The sequence below is a fragment of the Pogoniulus pusillus genome, chromosome 3 (assembly GCF_015220805.1).
Source record: "Pogoniulus pusillus isolate bPogPus1 chromosome 3, bPogPus1.pri, whole genome shotgun sequence".
NCBI classification, from domain to species: domain Eukaryota; kingdom Metazoa; phylum Chordata; class Aves; order Piciformes; family Lybiidae; genus Pogoniulus; species Pogoniulus pusillus.
The window spans coordinates 23251692-23274090 of NC_087266.1; the positions used below are offsets into that span (position 1 = coordinate 23251692).

General features: G+C 40.4%; 1 protein-coding gene across 2 annotated transcripts in view; it reads right to left on the reverse strand.

The window, feature by feature from the left end:
• Window positions 1-22399, reverse strand: part of FLT1 (fms related receptor tyrosine kinase 1) — a 125553-nt gene that overhangs the window by 78058 nt on the left and 25096 nt on the right. For both annotated transcript variants that reach the window (XM_064172541.1, XM_064172531.1), the window contains exons 4-10: window positions 21106-21230; window positions 13956-14118; window positions 13735-13871; window positions 12041-12215; window positions 8533-8650; window positions 6134-6303; window positions 5526-5685 (exon numbers count right to left, since the gene is read on the reverse strand). In XM_064172541.1, coding sequence (XP_064028611.1) covers window positions 5526-5685; window positions 6134-6303; window positions 8533-8650; window positions 12041-12215; window positions 13735-13871; window positions 13956-14118; window positions 21106-21230 — 1048 coding nt within the window. The remainder of the gene's footprint in view (window positions 1-5525; window positions 5686-6133; window positions 6304-8532; window positions 8651-12040; window positions 12216-13734; window positions 13872-13955; window positions 14119-21105; window positions 21231-22399) is intronic.

A 22399-nucleotide genomic window follows, 5' to 3' on the forward strand; every position in this document is an offset into this window, starting at 1 on the left:
TAAGTACAATTAACATTTGTTCTTTACTTGTTCATTTTAAATACTTCACTGATGTTCCAAATCTGGTTTCCCCTGATAATCTATCCAAGCACATCCTAATGATTCTGCCTTTCAATCTCTTATTAATACACTGACATAAACAATGCAGAAATGCAATTAGACTGCTGTGCACACATGGCCTGCCTCCTCTTTCACTAAAGCTGGTGGGAGTCTGGCTGTGAATTTCCATAGTTTCAGGCTTTCTATATCTCTGCAGAACTTTCAAGGAAAACCTCTATTTTCTGCCTCACTGAGATCCATGACATGCTCCTCTTCCTCCTTCTATAGTGTCAAGGATCTGTTTCTGTAGAAAATCATCCACATGATCCTACTTTTGCACTGCAGACAAGCTGTGAGGGGAGATAATGCTCCCTTGTTAAATTAGCAGTGATTTCAATTAAGACTCCCATGCATCAAAGTACTACAACTTTGTTGTTTCCTGAGAGGAGGTCTTTGGCAGCAGTACCAGTTCAGATATCACAGAATCACAGAATTAACCAGGTTGGAAAAGACCTTAGAGATCATCGAGTCCAACCTACCACCTAACACCTTCCAATTAACTAAACCATGGCACTAAGTGCCTCATCCAGTCTCCTTTAAAACACCTCCAGTGATGCTGACTCCACCAGCTCCCAGGGCAGCCCATTCCAAAGGCCAATCACTCTTTCTGTGAAAAACTTCTTCCTAACATCCAGCCTAAACCTGCCCTGGTGCAGCTTGAGACTGTGTCCTCTTGTTCTGTCACTGGGTGCCTGCAAGAAAGACCAACTCCCACCTGGCTACATTTTCATTTCAGGTAGTTGCAGAGAGCAGTAAGGACTCCCCTGCTTCTTCTCTTGTCCAGACTGAACAAACCTAGCTCCTTCAGCTGCTCCCCATGGGCCTTGTTGTCCTTCTCTGGACATGTTCAAACACTTCAACATCTTTCTTAAATTGAGGAACCCAGAACTAGACACAGGTTTCAAGATGTGGCCAATCTCCACACAGCCCCTGGTCCCTGTTGCCTGCTACTTTCCTCACCTTCATGTATTCAGTCCTTCATTCCAAATCCCACCATTATCAGATTTTACCACCAAGAAAGGTTTGTATATTGACACCATAGTCAAGGGGGTAGAAAGTCATGTATCAGTTTTTCCAATGACTTTGTTTTTATAGGTATCTTTACAGTGACATCATGTTTGTTTCTTTCTTCCACATGCACACACAGAGAGACAAAAAAAAGATCTAAATGCTGGAGCCAAAAACCTGCAGACTGACATGACAGCAGGGCTGTAAAATAATCATCTGATATTCATTATAAGTCTAAGCAAAAATGATAGCTCAAAGAGAGAGTGAGGCAACAAAGTGATGGGAGAGTTGGAATACCCAAAGTAAAGGTTCAGGGTTTTATCTGTTTGCAGTTTCTGAAGAACCAAATCTTGGGCAAAGCATGATGAAGATCTCTTGTTGAACTTCCTACACTTCTAGAGAGAGAAGCTGTCCCCAAACAACACTGCATAACTGCTGAGGAAACCAGTGCTTCCACTGAGAAATATCAGTATCCCACATGCCTTTCTTGGCAAATTCTGCCAGATCAGTTTAAGATAAACACAAATTGGCTGAAGAGAGACAGATCAAGTACCATTAACATCAAGCATGTTCTTGGTGTGCAGATGTTCATTCTGCAGCCTCAGACCTGATGAATTTTAAGTAGAGCCCAGCCTGGCTAGTACTGGAGACTCTTGGCGAATACCTGCTTGGGTGCTTTTCTGCTAACAACCCAGCCAAAGCAAAAAACAAGGCCAGAAAGACCAACTCCAGGGTGGCAGGGAAGAAGTCAAAGAGAGTGATGCGCACCGCAGGACAGGAGTCCCATGAGCTGTCGTCTGCTGTATTTGCTGAGCAGCTGAGGGCTGCCCAGTCTGGGAATGTATATGTCTGGCACAGAGCAGCAAAGTAAGCTGGAGTAAGATAGCACTGGAAAATAAGGTTCTTAGCCACTGAAGAAAGAGTAATCTTTCATATTTTGATTGCATTTCATTTTAACTCCCCTTGTATAATTCACTGTCTTTTTTCTTTGCCATCTTAGAATTTCCTAGATGTGCAGAAGTGTTAAAAAACCCCAAACATTACTTATTTTCCCACATAGTTTTTCTTAACTCTTCTGTTTCCTTTCTGAGGTGAAGATCATAAGACAATGTTTCCACTTACCCATCTAAGTTAGCTACCTAACAAAAGATTATTCAATACCAATAGAGTTGGTTTAAACAACTCAATTTAAACAGGAAATAAAGAAGAGGGGATTTTAATAAAGTTGGTCTTCCCACATCTCAGAAAGTCAAATTTGTTAAGTCATTTTGCAGGTTTTTTCTTTTGTTTAGTGTCTATTTGACTTGGGAGATTTTTGGGGAGTTCTTTTCCTGCCCAGAAACTATGGAAAATACTTTATTTGGTCTGCCTCCTGTTACTGCCCTAAATGATGCAGAGAGAAGTTATATAAATTGATTGTATTAATCACAAAACATTTATATATATATATATATATATATATATATACACACACACACACACTTTATTTAAAAGCAATGGAATCCATTGAGGCATTTATAGATTTTTGAAAACAGAAATCTCTCTGGAATAGAAATTGCAAGAAGTAGCCAAATAACCTAATGCTTTCCATTAAGAAGACCACAGACAATGAACTTCCAAACCCCAAACCATCTAGATTTCTGCGCTATGCTTCATTTCCCAGCTTGCATTGATAGTACTCATGTGATGTGATGTTAAGCACATACAGAAATCTGGAGCAAACAGATCCGTGCACTGTAAGGTCTTTTCACCAACATTATCTTTTTACTCAGAGTGTGAGCTTTGTCTTGTTGCAAAGGAATCAGGATTTTGATGACAATCCCCACTGCTAAAAACCAAATAATGGCAAGCTGTGGGTGTTTATCAGCTTAAGGTACAAACTCCATCTGTACTCAGAAACAGGCACTGCTCAAGCACAAAGAAAGTAGCATTTTAGCCCTGGAAACCTAATGTTGAGCAGGTAAATCCAAAGAAATGGCAGAATAAGAGACATTTTTCATCTGCTGCACAGAATACACAGACCTTAAATCTGTTGTTTAGGCAAACTTTCCCTCACACAAAGAAGGAAGTATAATGAAATAGGTGGTATTAAAGTGTTCCCCAGCTCTTCAGGGAGAACACCTGAACTGGCATAGACATGAGCCTAAGCAACTCATGTCAGCGGTTGAGGTAGGCAACTCTGCTCCCTTTCCGGAGCAGAAGACAAAATGTAATTATTCAGGTACCTCTGCCTTTCATTCATAGTCAATTATCACAATATTATCCAGATAGAGTCGTAGGCAAAGCATTTAAAATTTGTGCTCTCCAAACTGCTTCTCCAATAAGCACTGAAAGGAGAAGGAAGTGGAGGGGGTTGAGAAGAATCGTCACAGAACAATTATAACGGCAGTTTGGAAGCAAGTCTGGAAACGATCTTGTAACAGAGCCAACAGCTGATTCAAATTGCTACATTTCTCCTTTGATCACCTGCTCAAATACACTTCTAATTAGCATTTAATTGAGTCTACAGTTAGCACATTATTAAACACCTGCTCACAGATATTATTTTCTATTTCTGGTTACACGGTCTTCTGTGATGTAGTGCAGATTTGTGCTTGTTAACAGGAGGAAATAGTTGACAATGGATGAGCACCACCCCAAATGTCAAAGAAGAACTAGCTGCTTTATCAATGCCACACAGGGGTTTCGATCCAGACTATACATAGCTGCATAAGCACTTGAAAGGAACTAAAAGACTGAACATTTTCGTATATGCCCTTCACAGATGTTGTGATTTCTCTTACACCTGGCACCTATAAGCAAGAATAAATTAATACTCAGAATTTTACAACTTGTCCTTCAAAGGTGACATAACAGACAGAAGAAATGCAGCCCTCACCTGTTCTGGTGTCAAATTTCAGGTTATACCTATTCCAGCCAAAGGAGAGATTGCTAGTGCCACCTCTTGGTGAGAAGGGCATGGAAAGCCAGCCCTTAGCATAATGCCAATGGAGGTGTGGTTGGAAATACTATGTGCATTTCTAGGAAGTGCTCTCTCTGATGACAAAGCACTTACAGTCACCCTTAAGTTGAAATAAGGCATTCTGGTTCAACTGAGTCAAGCATCTTGTATCCTAGCAGTTGAAATAAGGCGTTCTGATTTAACTGAATCAAGCTGCTTGTATCCTAGCAGTTGAAATAAGGCGTTCTCATTTAACTGAATCAAGCTGCTTGTATCCTAGCAGTTGAAATAAGGCGTTCTCATTTAACTGAATCAAGCTTCTTGTATCCTAGCAGTTGAAATAAGTGTTCTGATTTAACTGAATCAAGCTTCTTGTATCCTAGCAGTTGAAATAAGGCGTTCTGATTTAACTGAATCAAGCTGCTTGTATCCTAGCAGTTGAAATAAGGCATTCTGATTTAACTGAATCAAGCTTCTTGTATCCTAGCAGTTGAAATAAAGCATTCTGATTTAACTGAATCAAGCTTCTTGTATCCCAGCAGTTAAGTACATTCTTAAATATTTGTTTGAATTGTCACTAAACCCCAATCCTATGTGAAAGTGTTAAAGAAGTTAAATGCTATGTAAAGTGATTATCTTCAACTGAAACTGAGAAAATGTTGGTTCCTAAACTTTTGTTAGGCTTTAAAATGTCTTCATTGTATTGTGATCCAAATACCCTGCATATCTGTACCCTCCAACAGTAGCTTAATGCTAATGCCATTGTGGAGGCCGAGTATTAATCATTAAGACTGTGTCAGATCTCATGATGTGGGAAGAGCTTTGGATTAATGAGTCAACACACAAGCTCGTAATCATAAGAAACTGTTCAAAAGAAAGCTTAAATATAGAAGAGGATTATTTAAACACCGTATCAGCATCAAGTATGCTTGTATGATGCCATTTACATTTCCTGATGTTGAAACACCATCTGGATGATTCTGGGCACTTTTGGCTCACTGCACTGGATCTATGAGTCAGTGTATCATAAGAGAGACTGATCTTCATAATGAAAAAAAGTCTTTAAGATTACTTCTGTGGAATTTCAAAAGAAAGCACACAGAGGAATCACCAGGTGGAGGAAAGCATGGTAATCTCCTCCATGAGAAAGCGTGTGAACTTGGCAAGGTATTGTCTGCAAGTCTTCCCTCATAAAAGTTAAAAGCAGTTACTGCCTCTGGACATTGCATGCACAAACAGTAGTGAGCTATAAATAAACCTAAGTAGCAATACAAAGTAAGAACTCTGCCCTCCATTTCAAATAATTATGCAAGGAAAAAGAACTGCATTGTGCCTGTATGTTTAGCAACCAACATTGCTTCGAAGTATACAAACCCTACTACCTAAGCAATGATCATGGCAAGCATATTCTTGCAAAGTAAGTAAATATTTAAATGCAATAGAAAGGGAAGACATGCTAAACAGGAAGCAGTCCTACCTTGTTTTAGAATGGTTTTGTCTACAGGGATACCACATCCATGTAATTTTAGGCTGAGGAATACCGTACACGGTGCACGTCAGCACTTGCTTGCTGCTCAGTAAATACATATTGGGTTCAGGGAATGATGACACAGCATTTTCGTATATCTGGGGTTTCACTGGAAAGGGTAAAAATTGGGAAGCAATTAAAACCATCTCATTTCCAACATACTGCACGATGGCGAAAATGCTGCATTCCTGCAGAATGAGTAACGGGGAAAATCACCAGGAGAACAAAGGAAAACAGCAGGCCCAAGTGAAGTCGGATAAGCTGTTAGTAACACATTTAAGTCATCAGGAACAAGTATGTGACCATGGAAGACAGAAATTCCTCTAATGAAAACCAGTGTTTGTATGCTGATTCCAGGATGGGTTTAACACCCTGCCCTATGGGGCTTGGATTTGGGTCCATGAAAGTCAATGAGAACACTCACAATGCCCTGAACTGTTCAAGATCAATGAAAATCCAGCTCAATGAAAACGTTGCACTTATATATATATATATATATATATATATATATATATATATGTTCAGAAGAAGCACAGGAAACTGTGCTGTAAACTTACCATTTACTCTAAGAGTGACTGTATGATTCTTAGACAAGTTCCACTGTCGTATGGTCAGTATTATAGTGTAGTTTCCAGCATCTTCCTCAGCAACATCCTTTATGATTAAGGAATAGTCTTTCACCATGTACCGGGCACACTTCTCTGCAGCAGGTAGCCCATCTTTTAACCTGTTTAAAAGAAGTTCAGAAAACAAATTTGGAAAGAATGTTGCTTAAACTGTCTATGTTGTGTCATTTGCCTTCCTGTGAGATCTGGGCTAGGCTCTATGGTCCTTCTCTGGCAGGGGGGGTTGGACTCAATGATCTATAGAGGTTCCCTCCAACCCCTGACATCCTGTAATATCACAACATTTCTCAAACTCTGGGCAAGGATTTAATTTACAGTCTAAGACTGTGTTTACCAGAAGCTTATCCTTCCCTTACAAATAAGATTGTTGGTAGTTAAAAAGCGCCTTGGGGAATAACATTCCATACATTAAACTTGATAAGGATCTGATAGGGCTCTATAGTATCTGAGAGTTGCTGAAAATGATATCTGTCTCTGAAGATCAGTTTTCCAGGCTTGTGCCACCATTTAGGCTAGAAGGCAACCATTTTGGCTAAGAATCATTCACAGAAAGGTTGTATCATCTGGTACTGACCATTTCTTTACGACCTCAGAATACATCCTGCGACAAAGTATTACAGTAGCCTAAGCACAGCTGTGATTTTAGGAAGGGGAAGACTAAGCAGATTAGATAAGCAAGTAAGGATCAGATATCCTGCTATCAAGTGAATGTTTTTAAAGATAACAGAAAATCTAACTCTTGCTCACACAGAGATTGCTGAAGAAGCAAAAGATTTTTCTTCAAAGGCTGAAATTCAGTGCTAAGCACATTTTAGTAGGTTGCTGTATGAAGGCTGACATCAAGTTAGCAAAATAACACAATGTGGATTTGCTGTGATGGACCTGATTAACAACATTCACAGGCTATGTTAAGTATTCACAGAAAGCTCTTGCTGTTATTAGATGAGCACTCAAAACTGGGTCTAAGGACTATGGATTTAGGCATTTCACTGTATGTGTATTTTACAGAATCATAGAATTAATTGAGGCTGAAAGACTCTCTAGAAATGGTCTAGTTCAACCTCCTGTTCAAGGCGTGGTCAAGACCATTTTCAGTCTGCTTTTGAATATGGAGGCACCGTCCCTGGAGGTCTTCAAGAAAAGCCTGGCTGAGGCACTTAGTGCCATGGTCTAGTTGACTGGCTAGGGCTGGGTGCTAGGTTGGACTGGATGATCTTGGAGGTCTCTTCCAACCTGGTTGATTCTATGATTCTACGATTCTATGATTCTATGATCTGCAGAGATGAAGACTCCACAGCCAGGGATGAAGACTCCACAGCGCCCCTGGGCTATTTGTTCTATTGTTTGAACAAATCTATCTCTATATTGACAAAAGAAAAAAAGTAATTTTTTTTTTTGCTTAATTAGCTTTTTGCATGTTTCAGAAATTTTTGATCTATATGTGTTTACAACAAGCCCAAGCATTAAAGACACAGAAAATAGTGTATTAATGGCTAGCATCAGGTCCACTTTTACCCCTTAATTTTCCATGTGGAGCTATAAAGCAAAACAAAATGTTTGGAGCAAAAGTAATTTCTGGCTGTGAGTAACACAAACTCTCACTATCCGTGTACGTATGGTTTGTTTTCTTAATCAGTCCTGTCACTGACCCTTTGTTAAAGTTCAATGAATTGAGCCAGAGCTACTGGTGTTTAGAATCATTTAAACAACATCAACACAAAAAAATCCCTTGAGATCATGAATAGATAACATTGTTTTATATGAAAGTGGTTTGGGTTAATACAAAAAAACGTTCAAAAGTTTTCTTAGCATGTGCCAAAGTGAACACTGCAGGCACTAAAGTGGATCTACAATCTGCAGATCACCATACAATAAACCCAACTTCCCCTTCTTTTTCTAACAGTGCATGTCTACATGACTCAACACCATTATTTTTAACAAAAAGCTTCTTTGCTTTCTCCTACTGTCTGAAAAACAAGTTCAAGTTTCCTATTCAGGTCTGACTGAAGTTGGATGCAACACTTCATTCAAGACTGTAGAGATATTGAGCTGTAGAGTGTGCATTGATTTCAACAGGAGGGGTATCTAATACATTTGAAGGTCTAAGCTTTAAACTTTTCAGTTACCCTTTTCAGCACCTGTAGGATGAGGAAAACATTCTCTTAAACTGATAAAACCTAGGACAAACCAGGAAATTCCAACAAAACTCCACAGCTGTATCATCTCCTAGTCGCCATTTCAAGGGGCCTTATTTGCCTATTTCACCAAGATACTATTTTTAAACTAAGAACAGGTCTAGTATGCATATGTGGAAGTAACTGTTGTCTTACCATATAACCTCTGGAGAGGGAAATGCCTTCACTTTCATTGACAAACGATAGGATTTTCTTCCAGCTACAGCCTCCAGCACAGTTTTTTTCCGACGTTTCAAATTAATGAACATTTTATCTTAAAGAAAAGAAAAAAAGTGCACTGAATTGCTGATTTGCAGCCTGCAAAACGAGTTGCTCTACAAAACAAAACAAGAATCCGAATAAAAATGATCTTTAATAATTTTGGCATTCCCAAATGACAACAGCGAGAATGAAGCCTAACCTAGAGATCTATAAAATACAGAGAAGACTATCATAAGATATAGAAGAAACTAAGTTTCCATGTGTGATGGTTTGGGTAATCCCCACGCCCCCACACACACTTTAGAAATCACCCAGATTAGACTCAGACAGCTCTGGAAATTAGAATGAAGCTTATATTTACAGTTTAGCACAATATACAAGCAGATATTTACAGTCTATACAGTTATAGACAGAAATATACAAGGTAAAAGGTAATACAGGAACACAACTCCCCTCCCAGAAACCTGAGTCCCCAGGAGGAGCTCTCAACTGCCCCTTCACCTTCCCCCTACCCCTCTCAACCTTACCCCAGTCCCAAGGAAGAATGGAGGTTCGGCCAGGGGGTTAGGAAGCAAAGTGGATTAGTCAAAGAAATGGAGGGTGAGGTTAGAAGAGAGATGCAGCTCCAAGCTTGCCAGCAGAAGAAGTGGTTATCTATGTTTTCATTTCTTGTTCTCATATATCTCAGCAAGCCTATGAGTGAGGTAGACATCACCATTGTTTTCCTTTCACAGCCTGTAATCTAGTCCTTCTCACCAGAACATTCTAGCTAGGCTCAAACTAGTACACCATGCCATAAATCTCCCTGGAGAGGATATGCTCTAGCTAAATTAAATTTGTGCTTCTGTCAGAAAAAAAAAGGATAAGGTAGTGCATGGTACATGGGAAGCTGAATTAGATGATTAGATGCCCTTTTCACTCCTAAAGGTTAAGAATCAATGAACGTTCTACAAGAAAATATTCTGCCAGAGAGGATTTGTGAAACCTTCAGAGCAATAGCAAAGAAAAGGCAGAAACTTTCTGTACTGCTAGTAAACAACTCCTTCATCAAACAAACAAATTTTTATCACTTCATTGTAACAACCTCAACCCACTGGAATTTTTCCACTTGTACTGTTTTTGTTTTACTTTTCAGTTGTACTGTTCCATATTTAAAACTCGCTGGCAAGTTCATGGATTTTACCAGAGGCAATAAGACAAAATCTTCACACAATACACTGGAAAATATCTTTCTCCCCCCCTCTCCTCCTCAAACTGCACTTGAGCAAAATAAAACATACATAACATTAAAAATAGTTTGAGTATCCTTTTGATGGTACCCATGGTGCAACATTTGCTCACATTCTGGACTGCAAAAGGATGTCTGGCATTTATTAAACAGTTTCAGTATTTAATCACACTTGCCACATACATTGAAAATAGAATGCACAAACCAAGTCTCTAATTACACAAGTCAAGCTCACGATATAACCATGATTCTACAATCCCTTATTCCTGCAGTCCCCTTCTATGAGTATCTCATTGATGGGGCTGCTGGATGTGAATAACAGTTTACAGGCTAGCCCAAATTGTTCTAGCTCCTCTGACTTTCATTTTAATCTAAACCTCAGTTTCTGACAGCTTCATCTTATCAGTTTAGAATATAAGAGGAAAAAGGATATCATGATTCATCCTATGCTCCCAGTGACTTAGCCTGTCTTCAACAATAACAAAAAAAACCACAAAAAAACCCAAAACAAACAAAAAAAAATCCAAAGATATCAACATGGAGTGCTTATTCCACAATTAGAGATGAGGGAGAAAAAATAGGTAACTGAAAAGATGAAATAAATCAGAATTCTGTCATAGAGGACATCCACCAACCACCTGATCTTTAATACAAATGATGCCCTGAGGATCCTGGATAGACCTAACCGTAACAGGATGCTACAAAGAAGGTAGCCTCCCATTGCATCCCTAATTTACATACACTTGAAATGACACTGGACATTTCCAGATTTCACAGAAGGATTAGGCAGACCACAGGGAACTTGTTTAAGGCTCCTACTGTAAAACCATATCAATGAGTTGCAGTACCTTACACTCGTTTCATTTTTCTTTCAATGGTCTAGCAGCTACCTGCTCTCTATAGATCCAGTGCATCACAGAAACCAGTCAGTGCCATAGAAGAGGAACTGGGATGCTTCTATTTCAATTCAGCTTGTACATTATGCTTGGGGTTTTGTGCAAGCTATAGTTTAACTGACTGATTCTGACAGAAATGACTGAGGACAGTGTCATTTACAGTATTTAGCAGACAAGTGTGATCAACCTGAACATCATGATGTCTACTGCCAACAATGCAAAACAGTCATGGAAGAAAAGACACTTAGTCTCTCTGGACTCCCTCCTTCTGCCTGCAATGAATGTGCTGTAAATTCATTTCCACTTCATGTCAAGATGTAAACCTATCCTGTAGTTGGGCTTGGCAGATGAATATTCAGTATTCAATTCATATCAATATCTTTATTGATGATCTGCACCGGGGGATTGAGTCCATCATCAGTAAGTTTGCAGATAACACCAAGCTAGGAGCAGGTGTTGATCTGTTGGAAGGTAGGAGAGCCCTGCAGAGGGACCTAGACAGGCTGGATGGGTGGGCAGAGGCCAATGGGATGAGATTGAACACAGCCAAGTGCAGGGTTCTACACTTTGGCCACAATAACCCCAAGCAGAGCTACAGGCTGGGGACAGAGTGGCTGGAGAGCAGCCAGGAAGAAAAGGACCTGGAGGCTGAAGATGAGCCAGCAGTGTGCCCAGGTGGCCAAGAGAGCCAATGGCATCCTGGCCAGCATCAGGAACAGTGTGGCCAGTAGGCCGAGGGAGGTTATTCTTCCCCTGTACTCAACACTGGTTCAGGCCACACCTTGAGTCCTGTGTCCAGTTCTGGGCCCCTCAATTCAAGAGAGATGTTGAGGTGCTGGAACGTGTCCAGAGAAGGGCAACAAAGGTGGTGAGGGGCCTGGAACACAAACCCTATGAGGAGAGGCTGAGGGAGCTGGAGTTGTTTAGCCTGGAGAAGAGGAGGTCAGGGGTGACCTCATTGCTGTCTACAACTGCCTGAAGGGAGGCTGTAGCCAGGTGGGGGTTGGTCTCTTCTCACAGGCATCCAGCAACAGAATGAGGGGACACAGTCTCAAGTTGTGCCAGGGGATGTCTAGGCTGGATGTTAGGAGGAAGTTCTTCCCAGAGAGAGTGATTGGCATTGGAATGGACTGCCCAGGGAGGTGATGGAGTCTCCATCCCTGGAGGTGTTGAAGAAAAGCCCTGGATGAGGCACTTAGTGCCATGGTCTAGTTGATTGGATAGGACTGGCTGCTAGGTTGGCCTGGATGATCTTGGAGGTCTCTTCCAACCTGGTTGGTTCTATGATTCTATTCCACAAGTCTGCACCATTTCTTACCATAAACAATGACTGTTGTGTTAACAGCTTTGATGGATGGCCCACTCTTCACGTGGCAGGCATACTGGCCTTTGTCAATATCACGCACTCTGTTGACAACAAGGATGCTGTAAAAGACATTGGCTTCCGTGTTCTTCTGGTCAATGCGCTGCATTACGGAACCTCTCCTCCTTCCCTATGAAAGCAAGGATTGACAATAAAGAGCTTGATCAAACCAATTTTCAATATTATGAAACTTCTGGTTTATTGTACTGCCACCACACTTAAATTAAAAAATAAACCTTTTTTTAAAAACCCAGATCCCACTGTGCAGCACAGACATGCAAAAGAGTTCCAGAGGGTCAGAAGTAAAAGTGGTGAGTAACATCCTATGATAATTCATTCCTATCTTCACCAAAGTCGTAACAACATCCAAACTACTTCTTTCCAGATGAAGACCATCCCTTTTGTATGCCTGCCATAACAATGCATCCAGCTCCCCATTGCTCCTTGTCCAGTTCTGCTCATAAAAACCCCTGCAGCCACAGGCACATAATTTGGTGCCTGGATCCAGTGTCCATAAGCAGCAGACTTGTAGAAGAAGAGAACATTAACACGGGCAGGGGAGAATTCTGGAAACATTATAGACTGAAAAGGAACTAGATTTGGCAAAGGAATAACAGGGTGGAACTGAAGATAATGTGAGTCTGAGGAGTTATTTCCTGCAACTCCCCCTCTGCCTTTGGCCTCAAAGTTTATTTAACCCAGGACTTTGTTGCTGTCTTATAAACACTGTGCACCCTTAGGTTACAATCCAAATAAAAACAAAGTAGAGTTTCACAAACGTGGTGCCAGTCCAGGACTTTGTAAGGCAGCAATGAGCCATAAAATGTATCTGAAACAATTTTTCTTATTGCTAAGTTGTTGATGTCTGAAGTGAAAAAATGCCAGGGAAAACAGCTACTGTATGCAAGAACCAATTGCATTCATCTTCCCTATATAATAGTCATAATTTCAGCTTGTGATTAGGCACAATGAGTGACATAATAAACGATCTTGACTTGAATCACCAGCATAAATCAAACTGACATGAAAGGAATGGGAGTTGTAAACCTTAAAATAATGTCAAATTTCTTATCAGCTCTACAGAGATTCCCTGGCAGTTATTCTGTAAGTGACAAATATTTATTAGGATGCTCTCAAAGTAGGGGGAGGAGAAGCACATCCAAGATAATTCCTGTAGCTGTCAAAACAAGAGGATTGTTCATGTGACACTTAACAAATGAGATTTTGGCTAGCTAAATCAAAATATCTTTTCTAAACATGCTTGAGTCGGGTGCCTGACTGTCTGCCAGACTATTTAAATGGCTATGTTAAGAAAGACAGCCTTGCTGAAAACTTTCCTGTCACAAAAAAGAGCCCCTGGCTGGCACTGGGTAATAAATGTGTGCTATTTCTCTGGGTCAAAAAGAAGCTCCCATGGATGAAACAATTCTAGTGTTTCCTTGCAGTAAAGCAATATAATCTGTACGTTGTGTAAACATGTTTACTTATCCAATTAAGCACCAGAAAGAAAAAAACCAAAACAGATCTTTAAAGACATGTCAGCAAGGGTCAAAATGATGCCAAGTACTTTCAGGCAAAATGCCTCCCAGGATGCAAGATGAAGCATAATTTATGGGAAACCACCAGTTTATTGCAAGCACAGCACTCACCTCTCCGGGGTAAGTCCACGTCATCTGCACTCTGGTATTCCAGGCTGCAGTGACAGTACAGTTAATTGCCAGGCTGTCTCCTTTCAGCAACTTGACAAGACGTGGGGTGCTTAACTGAACATCAAAAATTGTGTTGGCTGCATGTGATGAAGAGAAAGGAAAGTGAGTAATGTCACCAGAGCGGAGCGCTTTCTGAAGTGGGAGTGGAGAATGCTGCTTACTTTCTCGGTGTGTTAGGTATTTTGTGCTGTACTTGTGTCCACTGACGGTTGCCTCACAGCTCAGGAGCCCTATGAATTTGTAGGTTGCCTTAGGTATTCTGAAACCTTTCATGCTGTCCCAGATTATTGTCTTGCCATCAGGGATTAAGGTTTCTCGTGGAATCTGAAAGTGTCAAACAAGCATAAGTGCAACTCATCCTCATATCACTCCCTAATCAAAGCAGCCTAATAAAAAAGAATAGGGAAAAAGACCTCCCAAAAAAAAACCAACATAGAAACCCAAAAAACAAAGAAACCTACAAAATGCCACTCAAGGTAGAAAGGATAACATTTAGTTATGCAGATTTTTCAAGTCACATTCTCATCACAAAATAGGGAGAAAATTTATGTGGAGAGTGTGAATGTTTTATGTTTCCAAGATTTCATTCGTTATAGCAGGATGTAATTTATGACACCACAGATTGACACTATCATTAGCCACAGTGCTTGGGCTGCTATTCTGTTGGCTCCTAGTTGGCAGCTGAACTGCTCGTCTTGGCAAACCTTTGCAATTAAATATCCTGGTTTCACCACTCAGACAGAAATACACTTCTCTGGAGAAGTGAATGGAGGTAAAAAATGGTCTTAATTTGCTCTCATTTTATAGCTTTAACAAATTCCTTCCAGGATTCAATTTGATGCTTCTCTTGATTACGTTGTTTAAAGAACTGGACAGTTTTGGAAGAAATAAACCCTAACAACAAAACACCAGCAGGGACACCCTCCAACTAGATCAGGCTGCCCAGGGCCACATCAAGTCTGATCTTGATAAAAAAAAAAAAAAAAAAAGTAGGCTGAAGATGAGCCAGCAGTGTGCCCAGGTGGCCAAGAGAGCCTATGGCATCCTGGCCTGCATCAGGAACAGTGTGGCCAGTAGGCCAAGGGAGGTTATTCTGCCCCTGTACTCAGCACTGGTCAGGCCACACCTTGAGTCCTGTGTCCAGTTCTGGGCTCCTCAATTCAAGAAAGATGTTGAGGTGCTGGAACGTGTCCAGAGAAGGGCAACAAAGCTGGTGAAGGGCCTGGAACACAAACCCTATGAGGAGAGGCTGAGGGAGCTGGGGTTGTTTAGCCTGGAGAAGAGGAGGCTTAGGGGGGACCTCATTGCTATCTACATCTACCTGAAGGGACATTGTAGCCAGGTGGGTGGTGGCCTCTTCTCCCAGGCAACCATCAATAGAACAAGGGGACACAGACTCAAGTTGTGCTGGGGGAAGTATAGGCTGGATGTTAGGAAGAAGTTCTTCACAGAGAGAGTGATTGGCATTGGAATAGGCTGCCCAGGGAGGTGGTGGAGTCACCATCCCTGGAGATGTTCAAGAAAAGCCTGGATGAGGCACTTAGTGCCATGGTCTAGTTGACTGGCTAGGGCTGGGTGCTAGGTTGGACTGGATAATCTTGGAGGTCTCTTCCAACCTGGTTGATTCTATGATTCTAAGATCCAAACCATCAATGAGAAAAAAACCACACTGAGGACATGAATAGCTGTTCCAAAGCTAACAGGTCACACACCTCTAAGTCATCATATACAACAAGAACTGTAAATTTTAAAGTCAATAGAGAACTACCATTCACAGTAGATAAGAAAAAGCATATTGATTTGAGAGTTAAACAGGACACAAAAAAACCACTTTTTTAAACATTTGGCATTTCCAAGCTCCTCAGAAGTTGGGAACCAAACAAGTAATTACTTTAAAAGCATCAGATGTTTATAAACTTAAGACCTGAAACCTAACACAGATTAAAATACTGCCACATGGGATCAGCAGTAAAACTTCTATTTTACATCAGGACCCTTTGAATTTTAAGCTCCATTATAATGAGGTGTCAAGAAAACCCTGAAGAGGCAAAACAAGAGGTAAGTGATGAAGTGCAGACAAGATGTCTTGTCTTCATGGGGTTTTTTTGTTATGCCTTGTCAACAGAATAAATGCCATTTGGATCATACAGAGGTCAGGCATGAATACAAAACCTAGATGTCACTTTACCTTTTAAAAAGCCTGCCTTTCTCACTGGAAAAATCAAAGAACAGATTATTAAAGATGGCACAGAGCAGAGTTTCAGTGAATTTGTACCCTAATCAAAGACCTCTGGGTCAACTAAGGCCCCTGCACCCTATCACCTCTCACTGTTCACCCAGTTGTACTGCATCACTTTCATCTCTTTCTTCCCCTTCATTTGAGCAGAGGACCTATGTGCTGGCCAGCTCTATCCTTTCTGCAGCCAAAGCAAGCATGGGTGGCTGCCAGAGGCTGGGGCAAGCATGGCATGTACCACCAGCAGCTTCCTGCATGGTACAGCTTCTCTCCCAAATGTGGCACCCTCGCTGCTGTCTGCTCAGCGCACAATGAAAGCTACACTTAAGGTCACTTCAACTCATCTCATGACATTTCCTCCAACAGAAACATACGATGAATCAAATGAACAACCACTGCAGAGCACAAAATGCTGTGGAAGAGCTCCTTAGCTTTACAACAGCTGATATGATGCTGTAATAAGCATGCAGATCATGGGGGAAGTTTGTGTTACACACACACAAAAGTAAACCCCATTATTTTACAGCCTGCTGGCTGCCATTCAACAATATCCTGGACTCTAAGAGCTCTGTTCTGGATAAAACAAATATTCAAGCTTGGGTTTAACTAGTTCATAGTTATGCTTTCAAAGGCTTCAGCTGGATTTATTCTCTTGATGCTTTGGTGGAAAGCAAACTGTTTCTGAGCATATTCCTCTACAGGTTTCCAGATATACCATGAAGAAAGAGTTAAGCCAGAGCCCTCCTATACTGACATTTCCCAGGGAATGTATTTACTTCACATTAATTTATTAATTGACAGATTACAGAATTTGTATTAGCTTTACTCCAGGAATGGGAAAGTATCCAAAACATGCAGGAAGTGTCCAACTCTTGTAAATAATGCGCCATAAATATGATCCTGTTTTGCAAGATTTACTATTGTGAGTTGTCTGTATATGCAACAGGCTCACCTGCCCCAGAGGCCAACCTTTGCCTGCTCAGTTTACTCCTCCGACAGCCCTGAAAACAGATAGAACTAGATCCCTTTTTGTTGCTTTTTGCAGCTTTGAGACTAAAAAGCTGCATGCAGTCAGGCAGGAAAGCATAACCTGATGTTTTAAAGTTAGTGTAAGGACAACTTTAAAAAATTAGATCTATAACTAGCAAAACATCACAGTGACACAGCCACCCTGGCTAAGTCTTGGAGAGAAAAAAACAAAATATTGCAACAAGCCCATTTCACAGGGTGGAAATACCAGTACTTTGCCTCAGAAGTGAACAAGAGGTTGTTAACCCTCACAGCCATTCACAGGTCTACTTTCTCTCTCCCTACTTGCTTTAGTTCCACATCCCATTTTCCTCCATGCTGCTCTCCTCTGACAACCCTGCTGGTTCAGATGATCTGTTTGCCACTTAGAGAAGTAGAGTTGCATTGCTCTGCTTTGCCTCAAACCAGTTTTAAGGTCAACACCATAATGACCACTGTATGAATGGTACAGGAAAAGAGAATCACAGAATCATGCAATAATTTAGGCTGGAAGGGGCCTCTGCAGGTCACCTGGTCCACCTGTCATGCAAGGTAATTCAGGGTCTTGTCAAAAGCCTTGTCCATTTGGTCATCACAGAGAGAAACAGAAACACTGCGAAGAAACACAGTGCTGGAACACTGAGATTTCAGCTGAAGCAACAGAGGATAAATGCAGCTTAAATAATAGCTTACAGATGGGCACCACCAGACAGTCAGAGGCTTTCAAAGAATCAGTTTACTGCAACCTAAAATTTATTGTCTAGATACTTATCTACCTGAAACACATTACTGTGGCTACCAGTTCAGTCTTGGCCTTTTAAATTCTTTGTACTTTGTTTCAAACTAGACTTCAGCATCTTTTGTTACAGTCTGCAGCCCTTTCTTTTCTGAGTACCAACCACTGAACCTTTTTTGGTACCCAGTGGCATTAACACAGTACTACCATAAAGTATATACATATGGTCAAGAGCATATAGTGAAGCTGTGGCTCTCCACATCTCCAAAGTCAGTTTGTATTATGAAAAGCCAGTTGAAAGTATAGTAAAAATTAATATTAGAGTTTTGAATGATTGTTTTCTTTCATGTTTGGCATTAAGAATTCAGACTGCCTAGCTGTATGACTATCAACATCCTATTTTATGCTTCTTCTTTTAATTCCTTATGCTGAAGCTTATTTACCTCTATTCCCATGAATGCCATAGTTGATTTTATGGCAGATAATCCAAAATGAGACTAAACAAAGGGACCAAGCCATTGTACCAAAAACGTGAGGCTTTCTCTGTTTAGCAAGAGTAGAGCAAACAAAGTTACCTTAGTTGCAATAAAGTTTATCTTATTTTAGGGATCTTTAATGAGGCTACCAGAATCATGTTGATAGGATAGGGATGACAGTTTTGCAGGCCCTGGATATTTGTCTCTTAAGCACTAGATCAAAACTATCCATTTATTTCACAGGTCTTCATATGATGAGGAAGATCATATTGCTGATATAAAAGCTATAAAAGCACCTGAAGGCTGAATTTGAATGGGAATGGAAGAGCTCCATCCCCATTGCCTGATTATTGTTTTATTAGCTTCTTGATTTTTAAGATTGCTGTGGTATTAAATACAATTTGCACAGATGCTCAGCCTGAAAATTAGAGCAACACAGCATCTCAATGGGGTTGACTAAGGTGAGGACACTGTTTTAACAAAAAAACAATTTGTAGTGTTGAAGATGGATAATAAACCTTTGATCCACTAAAACCAAGTAGCGCTGCAGAGGAGAACAACCTTGGGGGCAGTGCTCATGCAACTGTACCAAGTCCTTCCAGATGAGAGATAGTACCATAAAATACTATATATTTTCACTTCCTGGCAATATAGAATGAAGAACCTAATGTTTCTACCACTGAGGGATTTTGAATAGCTCCAGAGGCTTGCATTATGGGGACATCAGCTTCTTCCTTTAATTCTGAATAGAAAACACAGGATAGCTTTTGCCAGTTTTCCAGAAGCAGCATGCCTGCAGCTGTCAAAAGCATTTAATACACCTCCTCATTGCTATGTGAGCAAAACTTGCTGGAACCTTCATATATGGGTGTTACAGATGATAAATAAAGATATGATGTAATGCATTGTAGCCTACATGCTCCAGGAAACTCTGGGATTAATTAGGGAAAACGTTTATTTTTCCTGGAATGCAAAACATGTAAGCAACCAATCTTTTTCCAAGACTTGGCCCCACCTCTTCTTTCTCCTTCCTAGAGCATAACACTTGGTTTTGATGACATCGTGGTGCCTTACACCACAATGTCAGGCTAAATGCAAGTTAATATTAAAAAAAAAGAGAGAGTGGAGATGTCTAAATTTTATCCAAATAAGGAATAAAAACTATTTGTATATTGTTTAACAAGAAAGAAACCTGAGAGGAATATTATTGGTTGAGAATTTCATATGCTGAAATTTCAGATGCAACACAACAGTGCCCAAATAAGTTCCCTCTTCTTTCTCCTTCCTAGAGCATAACACTTGGTTTTGATGACATCGTGGTGCCTTACACCACAATGTCAGGCTAAATGCAAGTTAATATAAAAAAAAAGGGAGTGGAGATGTCTAAATTTCTCCTTTCTTTCTGCTCTTCTTTCTCCTTCCTAGAGCATAACACTTGGTTTTGATGACATCGTGGTGCCTTACACCACAATGTCAGGCTAAATGCAAGCTAATATTAAAAAAAAAAAGAGAGTGGAGATGTCTAAATTTTATCCAAATAAGGAATAAAAACTATTTTTATATTGTTTAACAAGGAAGGAACATGAGAGGAGTATTATTGGTTGCGAATTTAATATGCTGGCATTTCAGATGCAACACGACAGTGCCCAAATAAGTTCCCACTTTACAATATCCACTGTATAGAAAGCCAAGATTAATTTACTTTTAGATTCTATAGCCACACAATCTTGCACATCATCCACTCCAGTGCACTTCTTCCAGGAGAACCATGGGCATGCACACAAACACATATGGTAACAGCCTAGGTGAGATTAGTTTCTTTTCCCTGCGTTTTGCTTGCTTTCACGTGTGGAATCCATGAGATAAAATCTGTATCTGTAATAGCAAAGCAGCAGTGGATAGAATTTGCAAATCTCCAAGAGGAGTTAAAACAGAGGATCAGATCCACGGCTGGAGTAAAACTCTATAGTCAAAGAGCAATCAAAATCTTGTCTTAGTCTAGATAAGCATCTCTTGTTGATGCGATTTAGTAATGGCATGTTATCCTATAAAAAGACATATGCCTTTTGGTTGTAACAGCATTGACATTTACATCACTGGCACTTCCACCTCATTTTTAAGCCAAACAAAGGAACTTTTAAAAAAAGAAGCACCATTCTCCATCTCGACACCAGGATCTCCATGTTGCTACCAGGTTCTCTACTACATACACATGCGTTCAGTTGTCTGTCCATGGAACTCTCAAAGTATGTAAAAAAAAAAAGTATTCCTCTTTCTTCAAAGCATAACAAAATGTCTGTTTTTTCTAAATCTGGCCCCACTGCCTCCAACTCTGCACAAGCTCCCTACAAAGAGAAGTTATCCTTTGTCTGCTAAGTGCACTTATGTGGAAGAGGAAGCAGCAAAGTCACTGGTGGAAGTGAGGTAGGGCAAAGGCTTGCAGAGATCCTTGTATAGCCCCAGCAAGTCTCCAGGGAGTGCACTTACTGGCTGTTCTACAGGACAGAAGAGGAAAGAGGAAGGACAGAGGAAGAGGTGGGAGGAAACCTCTTCTCCTAACAAGAAATTCCTTCTTGGGCTTAAGAAACCTTTGTCGGTGAAGACTTATTTAAATGGTATGAAAACTTTAGGCCTCATCAGAAAGCTCATGCAGTGTAAAAGATCTGATGAAGCCCTTCTGTGAGGTACTAGACTAAACCTCCAGGGCTGAAATGCTTCTAAACACACTGACACACAGAAACTTTTGTTTAAGAAATACTAAATTGCTGAAATACCTTAAAGCACTTCAATAGTTGTAAACAAACCAACAAAAGGAACATCCACAACATTTTCAGAACGTGCTTGAATTGTGGTACCTTTTTTAAAGTAACAGCAATGTTCGGTGCCGTGACCCTGCAAGGAATGATCATTTCTCTTCCCACAGTCATGTGTATTATTTTAGGTATATCACTGTGCATCTCTACAAATGGATTGCCTGTATCTGCAAGAGAAAAAGAGAGAAGGTTAACAGCTGAAATCCTAAAACACTGTATGTAAATGGTAATGGTGCATACAGCCTTGAAAGAACAGACTAGCCCTGTCCATGAGGAAAGCCAGAGGCAGTCTTCAAATCAATCTTCCATTTATTTTTGCCTAAACGAGTTTGGTAAAATACTATTAAATATCTGAAAAGATATTTATCTTTGAATATTGATAGCAGTACTTTGGTATTGCCTTTAAAATCCAAGAGAACTCAAGTACATTTTTCCCAGTGCAGCACCATCTCAGAAACTGAGATATGTGTTTCTGCTTTCAGGGCACTTCTATTTTGCTACCACCAGGAGAGTTAATCAGATGGGAAATGAGATGAAATTCACTTATCAAGAAACCCCTACACAGGTCCAGTTCCTGCTTTCTGCTTGATTCTGCAAGCAAAAGGATGGGGGAAACTCACATTGACTTAACCAGAAGAACCTACTACTGTGATTATCCAGACATATTTTCAACTCTGAGAGTTAACTGCTCTCCTCCTTCCCACTACCACAATACTTACATGTCCCTTTTTTAAGTGACAAGGTAAATGAAAATGCCAGGAAAACATTAATTCCTTTTGTCTCAATAGCTAAAGCTTGGCAGAGTAATTTACCGTCCCTTGAACAATCTGTTTAACAAAGGGCATTGTCATAAATAGCTTGCGCTGGGAACAGGGAACATTGCTGCTGCTATTGTTTGGGCCACTTAACAAAGAGGGGCTCAAGCCACAGGCTCTGGCTCCAAATCTTCTTTGCAGGTGTCGCGATCTGAGGGTTCAATTTGACTAACATTGCAGACGGACTACCTCAAAACTCACATGAGGACTGTTTTTTAACTCTTAAAAGTGGAACATTCAGATCTTAGCTCCATGCTTATCTACAACTCCAGTGTTTTTTTCAGGCAAATCCGATTATTTTCACTCTGTCAAAAATCTTGCAAGTAGCAATGGAAATCTTTCCTGGATAATAACAATATTTTTAATAAATAAATAAAGCTAGTAAAACCTAACTTCTTTATAAAACCTCAAATTGTAATACTTCATTCAAGCGTTCTAGTCCCAGACATCTGCGTGCTGACCTGTGTTCACTCAAATAGTTCTTCAAATGCATTTGCTGCTCTTTCAAAGTGTGATCTGAT